Source organism: Phacochoerus africanus, chromosome 3 (genome assembly GCF_016906955.1).
Source record: "Phacochoerus africanus isolate WHEZ1 chromosome 3, ROS_Pafr_v1, whole genome shotgun sequence".
Lineage (NCBI taxonomy): Eukaryota > Metazoa > Chordata > Mammalia > Artiodactyla > Suidae > Phacochoerus > Phacochoerus africanus.
The window spans coordinates 195,990,684-196,007,331 of record NC_062546.1 but is presented as its reverse complement, the minus strand read 5'-3'; the positions used below and the strand labels follow the sequence as shown (position 1 = coordinate 196,007,331).

Below are 16,648 nucleotides of genomic sequence, written 5' to 3'. Positions count from 1 at the left end.
AGTCTCATTTTTGCTGGTCATCAGTGACGCGGTTGAGAATTGTGACACTACACATAAAATACCTATAAAGTAACTGCAATATCATCCCTTTGTGTTATACAAGGAATGTATTTCCATCGTGGAAAATCAGAAAACTTGAATACGCGTATTTAAAATACAAAACAAGGAGTTCCCGTGGTGGCTCAGTGGTTAACGAATCTGACGAGGAACCATGAGGTTGCGGGTTCCATCCCTGCCCTTGCTCGCTGGGTCAAGGATCCGGCGTTGCCGTGAACTGTGGTATGGGTCACAGATGTGGCTCAGCTCCAGCATTGCTGTGGCTCTGGTGTAGGCCGGTGGCTACAGCTCTGATTCGACCCCTAGCCTGGGAACCTCCATATGCTGCAGGAGTGGCCCTAGAAAAGGAAAAAAACAAAACAAAAAAATCCCTTAATTGCACTGCCCAACAAAAACCACTCTCAGTTTTGGTATACATCTTCTCAGGCATTTTTATTTATAGTTGGACAACTCAGACATGTGTAAAGAACAACTTTCCGTATTTATGCAATGGTTATGCCGCCCAATAATTCCACTTTCCTAGCAAGTACAGCTCACCCGCTGTGAAGGGGCATCTTCTGTATCCACCAGTCTGTGCCCTAAGGAAACAGGAGGAGAACAGAGAGTTAGTAAAGAGAAGACACAGTCTGGGATGAAAGACTGAGCAGTGAGCCAAAGTTTTACTGCCAAGCAGAAAACCAGATCCAGCGCAGAGGTCAGGCTCAGGGAATGAGCCTGAGGAAAGGGAGAAGTGTAGGTTTTGCAAAAGCCAAATAGCCACAGCCTCTGTTTCAGATATAGGAAAATTCACATATGTGCGCTTCTGACTGGGGAAACCTGGGCTAATTCATGGAAGTGTGGGGCTGGTGCTACTTAGGTTTTTCCAGGAAGGAACCACTGCCCACGTGAGGCCATGACTCAGGATAAGCCTGCCTTTTGGGGTGTTGTTGCTCAGCCCTTGCTGCATACGCAAAGCAAGGCACCCATTTCAAAATTAAAATACTCGCCTTGTCTTTTCAAGTCAGGTCTGCTTTGCGCTCAGCAGACCAGGTGACCAGAGACCACATCTATTAAGCACTTACCATGGGCCCCGCCCTGTGTTGCTGGCTTTCCTTGTGTCACCGGCCTCACGTGCAATGCCAAGTGCATGCTGTCCTGGGATGGGACTGGGGGGAAACAAGAGCCCTCCTTTCATGAGTAACTTTTGTGGCCACACATGCCCTTGAGTTACCCTGAGGACACTGAGCTAGTGATACTTGAATGGCCCAGAGCTCCCCACCTGTAAACACTCTCAACACTGGAGGTTACAAAAGAATTTAGGGGAAAGAAATGGTGTCACATACATTCTATTCGAATGAAGGACAACTTGAGAAGCAAGCATCCCGCAGTGTCCCATCACCACCTCGCAAATGCTCGCATCAGCCCCTTCCCCCTGCCCCACCGTTTTGGTGACCTTTCAAGAGCAGTGCCCAAGGTCATTACATCAGGTGGCCGTATGACTCCACAGGGGACCACAGTGCTTGCGGCTCTGCTGTTTTTCCTGTCTCAGTCTCTATACTTGAGGGTCTCTGTCTCTCTCGTCCTGTTTTCTTCTCTCTGCCTCCCTCTCTCCTCCTCTCCCCCACCCCCTCCTACGTTCATCTTCTTTCTTAACCTCTCTTTCTTTCTTTTTTTTTTTTTTCTTTTTATAGCTGCACGCACAGCACATGGAAGTTCCCAGGCTAGGGGTCGAATGGGAGCTGCAGCTGCCGGCCTACACCACAGCCACAGCAATGCAGGATCCCAGCTGGGTCTGCAACCTCCACCACAGCTGCATCCTTAACCCACTGAGCAAGGCCAGGGGTCCACCTCGCATCCTCATCGATACTAGAAGGGTTCTTAACCCACTGAGTCATAACGGGAACTCCAGTCTCTCTTTCTTAACAACATGAGAGATCTCGGCACTCTGTTCAGTGTCTGGCAGCATGGTCAGAATTCAGCAAACTTCATGGAAATGAACTGATTTTTCTTTCTACTTCCTTGTTTTCCTTAGGGAAAATCTGTCAATTCTTTTTTTTTTTTTTTTTTCAGTTAAAACCTAGTCCTAGAAAGTGGTTCCACACTCCTTCCCGTCCCATCCTTCATGCTGACCCCTCTTGTTGATGACATTCGGTTGCATTTGAAAGCACCAAGGACAGAAATTAGCCCATAGAAGGAGATGCAGTATATGTCAATTGCTCCGTTCCTTCTGGGAGAAATTGTAGCATCTCTGCGTAAAACAAGCCAGGAACCTAGACTCACTGTCACCTCTCCCTTTCTTTCTTTCTTTCTTTCTTCCTTTCTTTCTTCCTTTCTTCCTTTCTTCCTTTCTTTCTTTCTTTCTTTCTTTCTTTCTTTCTTTCTTTCTTTCTTTCTTTCTTTCTTTCTTTCTTTCTTTCTTTTTTAGGGCCACACCCACTGCATATGGAGGTTCCCAGTTTAGGGGTCAAATCGGAGCTGCAGCTGCCAGCCTACAGCACAGCCACAGCCACAGCCACGACAGATCCGAGTCATGTCTGCGACCTACATCTATGGCAACACCGGATCCTTAACCCACTGAGCGAGGCCAGGGATTGAACCTGCAACCTCATGGTTCCTAGTTGATTCATTTCCACTGCACCACGACGGGAGCGTCTCTCGCTCGATCTTTCTCACTCTTCAGATCCTATTCATTACCAAGTACCTCTGGTTTCCTAAGTGGCGTTTGGTATGCCTTCTCTAGCTGGCACCGCCACTACCCTCATGCCAGCCATGATTTTCCAGGGTCTATGGCAGTAGCCTCTGAAATGGTTTCTCCACTTAGATTCTGGCAGGTCTTTCCCTTGTTCTCCACGAGGTGACTGGAATTATCGTTCTGAAATGCAAATCTGATTTTGTCATTTAGCACTTCCCCCAACACACACACACACACACACACACACACACACACACACACACACATCCCAACACCAACACCAAAGGTTCTGCCTGCTCTGGTATCTGCCTGCCTCTTGTTTCTTCCCCACCCTTTGCTCTCCAGAAGGCTCAGCTCATCTTCAGAATGAGCCCGAGCCATGCTCCCCCCGCCATGGGACTTCTGCACACACTGGTTCCCTGCCTGGAATTTTGCATCGCTCTTCCCATCCTGCTGATACCTACACACACCCCTCACCTCTCAGCTCTCTGTTCCTTCCTTGGGGCAGCCTCCCTGGAACTCAGCCAAGGTCAGCTCTTGTTTCTCCTTCTTCCTGACACCCCAAGCCCCTCATTACTCACACCCACCCAATTGTGATTGTCTGGTGTCTTACTCCTTTAAATGCCCCTAACGGAGAGGCATTGTCTGTTTTCACAGTCAGAGCGCTTGGGGGATTAATACAGTGCCTGACACACAGGAGGCATGTAAGAACTATTGCAGAATTGAAGCATGAATTGATTCAGGAGGCAAACAGGAGTCCCAGAGGGCCAGCAACCTTCACTGCTGCCTATTAAAGGCAGCAGGTCATTGCAGGGATGGAGAATACAAGCTCATTGCACAAGCAATCAGGATATGATTTACAGCTGGCTCTCCATTATCCATTTTTTTCAGAAGCCCAGGGAGGGAGATGGAAATTTGTAGATGGCTCAATAACGTAAATACTGGGGAGGCTGGAGAATCAAACGCTTTAATTTATCCCCTACCTATAGTCCTTTCCAGCTGAATGTTTATAAGAACCACAAAAATGGAAACATTGGGAATTCTCTTTGTGGCTCAGTGGTTAACGAACCCAACTAGGATTCATGAGGATGTGGGTTCATTCCCTGGCCTCCCTCAATGGCTTAAGGATCCAGTGTTTCCATGAGCTGTAGTGTAGGTCACAGATGCGGCTCAGATCTGGCATTGCTGTGGCTGTGGTGTAGGACTCCTGGCCTGGGAACTTCTATATGCCACAAGTTAAGCCCTAAAAGGCAAAAAAAAAAAAAAAAAGGAAACGTTGATCTGGGTCTTTTCCCATCTATTTTCTCTCTTGCCCAGGGGACCCCTAACCAGGAAAGGGTTAAGAAATTAGTAACATAAAGAAGCAACATCAGAACCACAGTCTTTTGCACATCAACTGGTGCTCTGTTGTATTTACTTTTTCAACTTGATGTGCACGAATATTTTCTTTGAGTGTGAGTGTGTGTGTGTGTGTGTGTGTGTAACAGGAGCATAACTATTCCCTGGGAATCTATAAAATATCAATATCACCATGACTCTTTAGAATAGAGCATTTCTGCTCTTGATAGGATTAATGAGAGCAGGGATCCTTGCCTATATTTTTTTCTGTTTTGAAAAGATCCCTACCGTGAATGTACCAGCAAAGAGAGCGCGCACACACACACACACACACACACACACACACAGCCTTCCTGGAAACAACGCTCTCTGCACAGTGAAATGAATGCATTGCCTGACCCTCCGCAGTACGGAAGGGCTGGTTCTATGGCAGTCAGTAAGTTTAGCCAGCGTTTGAAAGCTCACAGACAGTCGTATTCATATAATAGAATTACTCTCTCTTTGCCCACATCTTTAACTGCTGTGGGTGGAGTGTGTGTGGAAGATTTGATCTCCTAGGAACTGGCATAGACTTGAATCAGGGTGTCTTGGGTTTTTGCATTTTATCCAATCAGCCTGAAATGCTGGGGGTGGGGTGGGGGGGCAATCCTTTGAATTACAACTCGCCCTTAAAGGAACAGGGAACCCCTCCCCACCTCCCTCCTCACTTCATTCTGAACAGTAAGTAAAACAGAAAAGTTAACAGCGCTCCTGCCCCCAAACACTCGAGATTCACTCTTGCCTTGAGTTCTGCCAGCACGAGGGAGTGAGCCGTGTGCCACCCCTGGCTGTCCCGGGCACACTGCCTGTCCCTGTGCTTTGACGGTTTGGCTGACCTTCTTTTCCCGAGGTGGCAGGAGGCTCAGGTAGAGGTGATGCTAACGGATGAGGGGCTGCAGTCTGTCACACAAAGTGTGGAAACCATTTGGTTACGATTGGACCCAAAGAGGTTGAGGTGTTCCTAGTGGGATGTGATGGCCAAGGGGAGCAGAGGGCTCTAGAGATGCACAGTGTGGGACCGAGAGCTTCCTGTGATGCTGCCCTTAGGATGCTGTCTCGAGCCTGTGCTAAGAGAAAAACAGAAGCAGCGGCAGCGGGGGCCTCTCACTGGGGGGAGTGGGAATCAGGCGCCTCTGAAACCCTGTAGCAGCAGCCCTGTCCTGGACAGTCGACCCCGTGGGACAGAGCTCTGTGCGTGTGCTGAGTCCATCAGCCGTGGTAGACGTGGTCTTCTAGGGGGGACACAAAGGCGTCCCACCCTGATGGCAGAACATTTCACAAGGTTCTCCGTAGCTTGAAAATCACCAGGTGGGTTCTCCCTCCTCTCTCCTCTCTTTATCCCGTTGTGCTTAGTATCTTTCCAGCCCCTGCTGGCTTCTGCAAGATGGTGCGGCTGGAGAGCGTCACCCACTGGCTGGTCTTACCTCAAACCCACGATGGCAGAGTGACCTTCGGTTCTGCCCCAGATCCTTTCTTCTGATGAATTTGTTCTCACTCTTCATAACAACATTTCAAACCTGCACGTCTTGAGATCTCCTCAAGTTGCAATCATGTTACAAAAAGGATCTAGGGCAGTGGTTCTCAAAAAGGGGTTTTTGTCCTCCAGAGGACATATGGCCATTTCTGGAGATGTTTTCATGTGTCGCAAGTAGGGAGGGGGGGTGCTACAGGAATCTAGTGGGTGTAGAAGCCAAGGATGCTGCCCAACATCCCATAATGCACAGGACAGCTCCCAACCAGAAAGAATGACCTGGTCCAAAATGCTGATAGTGTCCGGGTTGAGAAGTCCCAAATCTGGGTGCTATGGAATAATTGTGTCCCCACCCTCCTCCCCATTCATATGTTGAAGCCCTAACCCCTCATATAACTGTATTTGGAGATGGAGCCCTGAAAGGGGTAATTAAGGTTCCATGAGGTCGTAAGGATGGTGCTCTAATCCGACATGACTGGTGTCATGTGACCTATAAGATGACGAGCAGACATCGGAGACGTGTGGTCCTGGAAGAAAGGCCATGTGAGGACATAGCGGGAAGGTGGCATCTGCAAGCCAAGGAGAGAGAGGCCTCAGGAGACGCCTGCCTTGCTGACACCTTCATCTAGACTCCCAGCCTCCAGAGCCATGAGGGAGTACTTTTCTACTCAGTCTCCCTGTTAGGACAGACCCAGCAGACTCACACTAAGGAATGTGGGAGAAAATATGGGAAAGTAGGAAGAACTTATAGGCTTGACTGGGTGGCTTTGGAGTGAGTTTCTTTACCTCTCTGACTCTTGATTCCTCATCTTTATGTCGAGACTAGTTATACTCAGCATTTGGGGTTGTCATGAGGGTTAAACAGGCTAATACAGGTAAAGGGCTTGATACGAAGCAGATACCACTCAGGTGCTAATGGACAATGAGCTCCTTGGGGGTGGAGGCCTTGCCGTTTAGGTTTAAGTCACGGTCCCCAGAAGCTCCTGGCACATCATAGGCACATCTTAACTCTGAGTTGATTTAGTCAGTGGCATTTTGGGTGCTGATTCAAAAACAATTATTATTATTTTTTATTACTCAATGAATTTATTACATTTGTAGTTGTACAATGATCATCACAATCCAATTTTATAGGATTTCCATCCCACAACCCCAGCACATCCCCCCACCCCTCAAACTGTCTCCTTTGGAAACCATAAGTTTTTCAAAGTCTGTGAGTCAGTATCCGTTCTGCAAAGAAGTTCAGTCTGTCCTTTTTTCAGATTCCACATGTCAGTGAAAGCATTTGATGTTGGTGCCTCATTGACTGACTGACTTCACTTAGCCTGATAATTTCTAGGTCCATCCATGTTGCTAAAAATGCTGGTATTTCATTCCTTTTAATGGCTGAGTAATATTCCATTGTGTATATGGACCACATCTTCTTGATCCACTCCTCTGTCAGTGGACATTTAGGTTGTTTCCATGTCTTGGCTATTGAAAAGAGTGCTGCAATGAACACTGGACTACATGTGTCTTTGCGAGTCATGGTTTTCTCTGGATAGATGCCCAAGAGTGGGATTGCTGGATCAAATGGTAGTTCTATTTTTAGTTTTCTGAGGAATCTCCATACTGCTTTCCACAGTGGTTGCACCAATTTACAATCCCACTAACAGTGCACAAGGGTTCCTTTTTCTCCACACCCTCTCCAGCACTTACTGTTAGTAGACTTTTGGATGATGGCCATTCTGGCTGGTGTAAGTTGGTACCTCATAGTGGTTTTGATGTGCATTTCTCTCATAATGAGTGATGTTGAACATCTTTTCATGTGTTTTTTTGGCCATCCATATGTCTTCTTTGGAGAACGGTCTGTTTAGATCTTCTGCCCATTTTTTGATGGGGTTTGTTTTTTTGGCATTGAGTGGTAGGAGGTGTTTATAAATTTTGGAGCTTAATCCCTTGTCAGTTGATTCATTTGCAAAGATTTTCTCCCATTTTATGGGCTGTCTTTTTGTTTTGTTTAGGGTTTCCTTTTCTTGCAGAAACGTTTAAGTTTGATTAGGTCCCATTTGTTTATTTTTGTTTTTACTGTCATTACTCTAAGAGGTGGATCTGAGAAGATGCCTTCCAACTTTTAGTCTAGTGGAGGAAGAGAAACATAATCAACAAAGAACAAAGTTAATATGATTTCAGACCATGGTAAGTGTTGTGATGGAAATCAGCTGAGTGCTGTCATAAGTAACAGGTGGGGGAAGGTACTTTGGATAATGCTTTTGGAAAATTATCCAAAGAAGTGATTTTGGTTTGGTTTGCTTTTGGCCGTACCCAAGGCACTTGGAAGTTCCTGGGCCAGAGATCGAGCCCACGCCTCTGCAGCCACTTGAGCTGCTGCAGTTAGATCCTTAACCCACTGAACCGCAGTGGGAACTCCTTGTTTTGTTTTTTTTTTGATCCAGGTGTGCTTTATTGGTGACGTGATCAAAAGCCATTGCTCTTACAAAGGTGATATTCCAAAATGATGAACTTCTCTTGATTTATCCAGTATATTTAGTATCTATATAGGAGAATACATACATTCCAGGAAAACGCAGTCAGTCTTAATAACTGTTGTACATGTAAAGCAGTTAGGTTCTAGGCCTAGAGAGTTGTAAATAGGGATTTTGCCGACATGAGTGTCCAGTGGCACAGTCCAAAGTTGTGAAGGATGTCAGGCCACCGATTGTTGTGTGGGGCATCCCAGACGCTGCAAGGTGTTTAATATCTGGCCCTCATGCAGCACATTCCAGGAGAACCCGCCAATCATTGTGATAAGCAATCCTTCTGGCTCCTCAACTTTCAAAACACCCTCTAAAGGGCAGCACAACCCCCACCGAGAACCGTGGTTTTGCGGGTCTCCAGTGACCCGATCGCCTATCCAGTTGCCATTCTTGCTCTTAGAGCCTTTGACCCTGTTAACCGGCCCACTTCAGTTTCTGGCCTCTCTTGGCTTCCATGACTGCGTTCCTTGGAGCTTTCCTCTCTCCTTCTTCCCATCCCTGCCCGGTGTCCTGACCTGGCTTCTTGCTCTCCCCCCGTCCATCCATGTCGATCTCACCTCGATCGCTTCTTTTTTTCCTCGCCATGTTCGCCTTTGATGAAAACTTCAATACCACTTCCAGGCATCTAACTCCCAAAGTCCTCCTTCTGGGCTCTGCAAGCCCATTTTTTTCCAGCTGCCGCCTGGACCTGGCTACGTGGACTCCAAGTTAAACAGGTCCGAAATCCAACGGGTCAACTTCCTCTAAACGCATTTATTCCTTTGGTTGTACCTGTTGTGTGAAGGGCACGTCATCCACTCCCACAGTCTGGACACGGCAGCCGTCTTAACCTTTCTTTCCCACTCCCCACATCCCAGGAGTTTCTCTGTTCTCTCAGATCTAAGGAGTTGATGGGTGCTGAATATTTACGATGAAGTCATGCGAAGATCCGTGCCGTGGTAGGGGCCACTCTGCTCCCACCCTTCTGATTTTCCATTTTATTAAAAAAAATTCTTTGGACTAGCCTGATTTTTCTAGACCCTGGGCATACTGCCCTAGCTAATTTGCTTGCCCGAATTAATTACCAGCAGGGGGTGGCAGTCTCATTTTCACAGAAGCCTTCTGTTTTGGAAGAGATGCCTTTTTCTTCAGACAGTTCCATTTAGGTTCCTTGGCAGTGTAAGGGGTGTCTTAACATTTCCATAAAGACATTTAAATGTTACCTTCTCTGAAGAAACAGTTTTAGAACATGAAAACCTTTATTTTTTTTTTCTTCTCCAAGGAAGAAAAACATCACCAGCTTAATTATCTTTGTAAAAGAACTTCCTCATTGTCTTTTCCTGTTGCTAGTGGGAAAAGTGATACAGTTTTCAAAAGACAAAAACAATTCTGGAAGATTTCAGGAAATTTACTTTTGATTTTTGTCTGTGTAAATAACGCCATGATGCAGAGGTCAAAGACGCTGGTGGGGTTGTATGTTCTCCTTCCAAGTCGATTTTTGAAAGATAGGCTGGGAGGGCAAATAAAATCGAAAAGATGCTGCTGGTGGAATTTCCACTGTGGCTCAGCAGGTTACAAGCTTGACTAGTATCCATGAGGATGCAGGTTCGATCCCTGGCCTCGCTCAGTGGGCTAAGGATCCAGCATTGCCATGAGCTGTGGTGTAAGTTGTGCACAGGCCTCGGATCTGGCATTGCTGTGGCTGTGGAGTACCCTCTGATTAGGCCCCTAGCCTGGGAACCTCCATATGCTGTGGGTCCGGCCCTAAAAAGTGGAAAAAAAAAAAGGAAAGAAAAGATGCTGCTGGGATTGTTACTCCACACTGAGAGGAAGTCAAGACTCCACTCTTCTTGTGTGTGTGTGTGTGTGTGTGTGTGTGTGTTCTAAAAATTGGGTAAAAATCAAACGACATGAACCGTATCCTGTTCACAAATTTTTAAGTGTACAGTACAGTATTGCCAACTTTATGCACATTGTCATATAGCAGATTTCTGGATGACTTTCATTTTGTGTGACTGAAACTCCGTGTCCATTGAAACAGCAATTCCCCACTCCCCCTTCTCCTCCGCTCCAGCCACCAGCATTCTGTCCTGCTCCTGTGAGTTCCACTGCTTTCCATGCTTCGTGTAAGTGGAGTCATGAAGTATTTGCCCTTCTGTGATGGGCTTATTTCATTTAGCACGTGGCTTCAAGGTTTGCCCAGGTTATAGGACATGACAGGATTCCCCCTTTTTTAAAGACTGAGTAATGTTTCATTATGTGCATATGTATCATATCACATCTTCTCTATCTGCTCAGCTCTGGATGGACATTTGGGAGGTTTCTATCTCTTGGCTACTGTGAGTGATGTCACAGTGAACTCGAGAATGCACCTGTCTCTATGAGATCTTGTTTTCAGGGCTTTTGGATAAATACCCAGAACTGGCATTATAGATCATGTGGTAATTCTATTTTTATTTTTGAGGAATCACTATGCTTTTTTATAGCTAATGATTTTTATTTTTTTCCATTATGGCTGGCTTACAGTGTTCTGTTAACGGTTACCCAGTTACACATACATGCACACATTCTATTTTCTCACATTATCATGCTCCATCATAAGTAACTAGACATAGTTCCCAGTGCTACACAGCAGGATCGCATTGCTAATCCATTCCAGAGGCAATAGTTTGTATCTATCAACCCCAAGGACCCCATCCATCCCACTCCCTCCCCCTCCCCCCAGGCAACCACAGGTCTATTCTCCAAGTCCATGATTTTCTTCTGTGGAAAGGTTCATTTGTGCTGTATATTAGATTCCAAATATAAGTGATAGCATATGGTATTTGTCTTTCTCTTTCTGACTTCCTTCACTCAGGATGAGAGTCTCTAGGTCCATCCATGTGGCTGCAAATGGCCTTATTTTGTTCTTTTTTATGGCTGAGTAGTATTCCATTGTGTATATATACCACATCTTCCTAATCCAATAGTCTGCTAATGGACATTTGGGTTGTTTCCGTGTCTTGGCTATTGCGAATAGAGCTGCAATGAACATGCGAGTGCATGTGTCTTTTTCAAGGAAAGTTTTGTCTGGATATATGCCCAAGAGTGGGATTGCTGGGTCACATGGTAGTTCTATGTATAGATTTCTAAGGTACCTCCAAACTGTTCTCCATAGTGGTTGTACCAGCTTACATTCCCACCAACAGTGCAGGAGGGTTCCCTTTTCTCCACAGCCCCTCCAGCATTTGTTATTTGTGGACTTATTAATGATGGCCATTCTGACTGGTGTGAGGTGGTATCTCATGGTAGTTTTGATTTGCATTTCTCTAATAATCAGGGATGTTGAGCATTTTTTCATGTGCTTGTTGGCCATCTGTACATCTTCCTTGGAGAAATGTCTATTCAGGTCTTTTCCCCATTTTTCCATTGGGTTGTTGGCTTTTTTGCTGTTGAGTTGTATAAGTTGTTTGTATATTCTAGAGATTAAGCCCTTATCATTTGCATCATTCAAAACTATTTTCTCCCATTCTGGAAGTTGTCCTTTTGTTCTCTTTTTGGTTTCCCTTGCTGTGCAAAAACTGCATGCAAATCAATGAAACTAGAACACACCCTCACATCATGCACAAAAATAAACTCAAAATGGCTTAAAGACTTAAATATAAGACATGACACCATCAAACTCCTGGAAGAGAACATAGACAAAACATTCTCTGACATCAACCTTACAAATGTTTTCTCAGGTCAGTCTCCCAAAGCAACAGAAAGAAAAGCAAAAATAAACCAATGGGACCTAATTAAACTGACAAACTTCCGCTATATTTTAAAAAAATGTTTTATGTAGCAGCTGGAGCCTTTTACACTCCCACTAACAGTGTACGAGGGTTCCCACTTTTCAACTTATGGACAACATGTATTATTTTCTGTTTGTTTTTGTTTTTAATAATGGCCATCTTAGAGTTCCCATCGTGGCGCAGCGGAAGCGAATCCAACTGGGAATGATGAGGTTTCAGGTTCGATCCCTGGCCTTGCTCAGTGGGTTAAGCATCCAGTGTTGCCCTGAGCTGTGGTGTAGGTTGAAGATGCAGCTCAGATCCCACATTGCTGTGGCTCTGGCATAGGCCAGCAGCTACAGCTCCGATGAGACCCCTAGCCTGGGAAGCTCCATATGCCACAGGTGCAGTCCTAAAAAAAAAAAAAAAAAAAAGGCCATCTTAACAGGTGTGAGGTGAAATCTCATGGTTTTGATTAGCATTTCCCTGATTGTTTTGTAATGTTGAGCACCTTTTGTATACCTGCTGGCCATTTATACGATCTTACACAACTCTCACACACACACCAAAAAAACCCACAAAGTGAAATAAAAACTTAAACATAAGACCTGAAAGTGTAAAACTCCTGAAAGAAAACATAGGGGAAAACCTTCATAAAATGGGTCTTGGCAATGATTTCTTGGCTGTGACACCTAAAGCGCAGGCAAGAAAAAACAAGAGTAAAGTGGGACTATATCAAACTAAAAAGTTTCTGCACAGCAAAGGAAGCAGTCAGCAGAATAAAAGGCAGCCTTCAGAATAGGAGAAAATGTTTGTTTGGTAGGGGGTTAAATATTCCAAACCTCTTGCTAAAAGAAAGATTTTCTGTTGCATCTAGGCCAGGAATTAGCAAACTGGTTCTATAAGAGATTGTAATGACTTTGACTTTTAAAGCCATATAGTCTTTGTTGCAGCTACTCAGCCCACCACTGCAGTACAGAAGCAGCCATAGACAATACGTGGATGGGTGTGGCTGTGTCCCAATAAAGCTTTATTCATAAAGACAGACCGGGATGGATTTGGCTTGTGGATCGCAGTTTGCTGAGCCCGGATCCAGAATAGGGCTTCTTTATCTGATTCTATTAACATTTTAGCCAGGTAGATTTTGTTGTGGGTGGGGGGGGCTACTCTAAGCAGCGTAGGATGTTTTGCAGCATCCTTAGACTAGATGCCTGTCGCAACTCCTCCCCTCCACCCTGGTTATAACAACCCAAAGTGTCTCCAGACATTGCCAGATAGCTTCTGGGGGACGAAATTGCTGTTAGTTGAGAAACTCTGATCTAGATGATTGAAATAATCTGATGAAAAATGATAGGAAATATTTCCACAAAAGTATAAAAAGTAAGAGAAGATAGAACAATTGGTATCTCCAGTTTGTATGTCTTGGGAAGGTCAAGGTCCCCTCAGAGGACCCATTCTCACTGCCTACGTTTGGAAAGCAGTTCAAAAACTGAAATGGCAGCATACTTGTAGAGGGCTCTGTAAATAATGTGAATTATGAGCTTACCCTATTTTTATGGTAGGCACCAGAAACAAAACAGTTCAACACATTAGCATGTCCTAACAAGACTTTCTGAGCTTGAGGGTTGGCTCTGAGCTAGAATATTGGAAAAGAGTGCGTGGTTCTAGTTCCCACTAGAGCAAGCGTTTATTTTTTCTACTTATCTGAATTCAGAACCAACACAGCCAGGGTGATTGCTGAAAGTGCTCACATGTTTCTCATTGTTTGGACAGGGCCAGACAAAAATGGCCTGGTTTTACTGCAAATTGGCAGTAACACATGTTTTTAAAAGTTAAAAACAGCATAACATTCATGAGTGAATCTCAAAGAATGCTGTCTTCTTGTCCTTTAGAATAATCACCTGGGCGAAAAAAGAAGAGAAAAAGCCATCTTTCTTGAGAGATTGTGGGTTTCTTTTTCCCATGGCTATTATTCTATTCCTAAAAGTTATAAAATTTAAACACAATTTAAAGTATTGTCATTCAGATTCTTGTCATTTTAATAAACAAAACAACACCCTACATTTCGTTAGGAAGTTCCGTTAAGCCCTTGTAGCTGAGTTTCTTTCCTGACTTGAAAAGCAGAGGAAATCCATTGATCCTTTTCTGCTTTCGTAAAATTCTCTCCCGTGAGATACATTTTTCTAGTTGGTTGGAGGACGTCTGGGGTCCACAGCCTTGAAAGGAGTTCTTATTCCTATCCTGTCAGTTCTGTCCCTACTGCTGACTCCTATGACCACAGCAGATGCGCTCAGTAACCCGTATCTCCTGGTCCCGGTACCACTGCTGGTGACATCATCCTGGGACCGACTGGTAGATCAATGGGATCCCTTCTTTTATACTTGGGATCATGACGAAGGGTGATGGACACAGATTCTTCATGGCCTTCCCAGAAACTCACATTTAGCTGTACACACCCCAAGAGACCCAGCTCCTTAAATGCCATGTCTCTGTGCCCTACTTTCCAATAAATCCCCGCCTGCCTTCCCTGCAGGCTGGTCCAGTGTGGGTTTACATGGTACCCACCAGCGTGACCGCAGACCTTTCTCTCTGTCCCACAGGGTACCATGGCCTCTACTGTGAGGAGGAGTACAACGAGTGCCTCTCTAGCCCATGCCTGAACGCCGCCACCTGCAGGGACCTCGTCAACGGCTACGAGTGTGTGTGCCTGGCGGAGTACAAAGGTGAGCGCCTTGTGGCTGCCTTGTGCCAGCGTGGCTCTAAACATCGTCAGGGATTTCTCAATGCGTGTGCATAATCCTCCACCCAGAGCATGAAATCATTTAGAATAAGAATGGGATGCTGGCAGTGGGATGATTCATGGGGCCAAGTCTCAGGTTTCTTCTCCTTCTTCTTCTTTTTTTATTTCTATTTTTATTAGAGTATAGCTGATTTACAGTGTGGGGTCCATGTCCGCTATACAGCATTGGGACCCAGTCATACATAAATACACATTCTCTTTCTCGCACTATCTTCTATCATGTTCTATCCCAAGAGGTTGGGTCGAGTTCCCTGTGCTGTACAGGAGGACCTCATTGCTTAGCCATTCTCAGTGCAACCGTTTGCATCTACCAACCCTCTCGATCAGCTGAAACATCTCTCTCCTGTGCCTTCCTTCTTCCTGGATCCTCACTCTCCTCGCCGTTGAGTGTGTAAAAAGCTGACGATAACAAATGATATGAAGTGGACTGTCAGACGCAGGTCAGAGGATGCAGCTGTGGAATCCACGGTGGGCGGGGGGAGGGTCTGCTCTGCGGTGCTCGCTGGGCCTGGAGAGGATGCTGAGATTTTTGGTGGAGGAGGCATGCACATATTAGCTAAAAAGTTCATTCTCATTAAATGAGTCATTACTTGGGAGGGAAATGTTAGTTCATTTGCGTGGACGTGTGTCAAAGTCACTCTGGATAAACAGCTGACGTTGACGTTCAGACCCTGTTCTGAGGGCTTACGTGCATGAGCTCATAAAAAAAGCCTCACAGTAACCCAGGAGGTGGGAATGTTGGCCCTCAGGAGCCAGGCCAGCATGGCCCCCAAAGCCCTTCCATCAGCCTCCCCAGCAGGCTCAGTGGTGTAGCTTCATTGGAGCCCTGACACCCTCAGCTGGCATTGGGTCAGGGGGCTGTTCACCAGCAGTTCTGCACACGTTTGTCTAAGTCATGACTTCAGGACTGGGTGTAGATTTTTGTAATGTTCTTTTGAGCTGTATTCGAGCCATTTCACCTAATCTCTTACTCCCTCCACCACTTACTTAATACCATCCATCTGCTGGGGACCTTCAGTTGTAGCCGACATTGCTTCTTTTTGGATGGAGCCACTTTTATTTAGAGGTCTTTCTGGTGAGCCTTGAGGGTCTGTGGGGCACAGGGATGAACTTGATCTAGCCCCCAGATGGAAGGGATGACGCTGGCTCAAGTTTTTGCTTTATGTTAGGCAGATCTGAAGCTTCTCATGGAATTTGCTGCCCACTTAGAGCCACACTTCACCAAATCCTGTGAGCACAGATGGGCTAGCCTCACCCACATAGATTTCAGTTCTAGGTTGATCAGAGTATTGGGAAGTAGGGAGTCCACTCGAGATTGGAAAGAAAAATGAAGGAGCAATGTATTAGGAGACCCAGGTAGCTCATCCTAATTGTGCCCCTGGCATGTTGATGACCTTGGATAAACCTCTTCCACGGACTTTATTTTGTCTGTTTAAAGAAAGAGCAGTGATGGAGTTCCCGTTGTGGCACAGCGGAAATGAATCCAACTAGTATCCGTGAGGATGTGGGTTCAATCCCTGGCCTCGCTCAGTGGGTCAGGGATCTGGCATTGCTATGAGCTGTGGTATAGGTCGCAGACATGGCTCGGATCCCGAGCTGCTGTGGCTGTGCCCGGCAGCTGTAGCTCCGATTAGACCCCTATCCTGGGAACCTCCATATGCCACAGGTGTGGCCCTAAAAAGCAAAAAAAAAAAAAAGGGGGGGGGGAGGGGTGGCTGTGATACTTACTGAGAGATTTTGAAAGTCTTCAGAGACAGAATTAGCAGTGATGCATGTGCTTCAAAAATTTAAGTTCCAAAATTCTTTAGTTTAGGATAGAATTTTATGGAGTCAATTTTATCTTTATAGGTGACAAAATTATTAATGGGCTGTACTCTGAACATGCCTCTTAGGTTCCCATCTTTGAAGCATTGCTCATGCCATTGTGACCAAGAAATAAAAAATGAAATTGTATATGTTGACCCATGACTTACTCCACAAATTCATGGACTGAGATCTTAGCCTTTTTCACCTCCTTCTTCCATT

At 45.5% G+C, this 16,648-nt stretch overlaps 1 protein-coding gene across 1 annotated transcript in view; it reads left to right on the top strand.

The window, feature by feature from the left end:
• DNER (delta/notch like EGF repeat containing) overlaps positions 1-16,648 on the top strand; it is a 344,618-nt gene that overhangs the window by 280,461 nt on the left and 47,509 nt on the right. Inside the window, exon 9 of the mRNA XM_047773688.1 lies at positions 14,424-14,546. Within this exon, the coding sequence (XP_047629644.1) occupies positions 14,424-14,546 (123 nt within the window). The remainder of the gene's footprint in view (positions 1-14,423; positions 14,547-16,648) is intronic.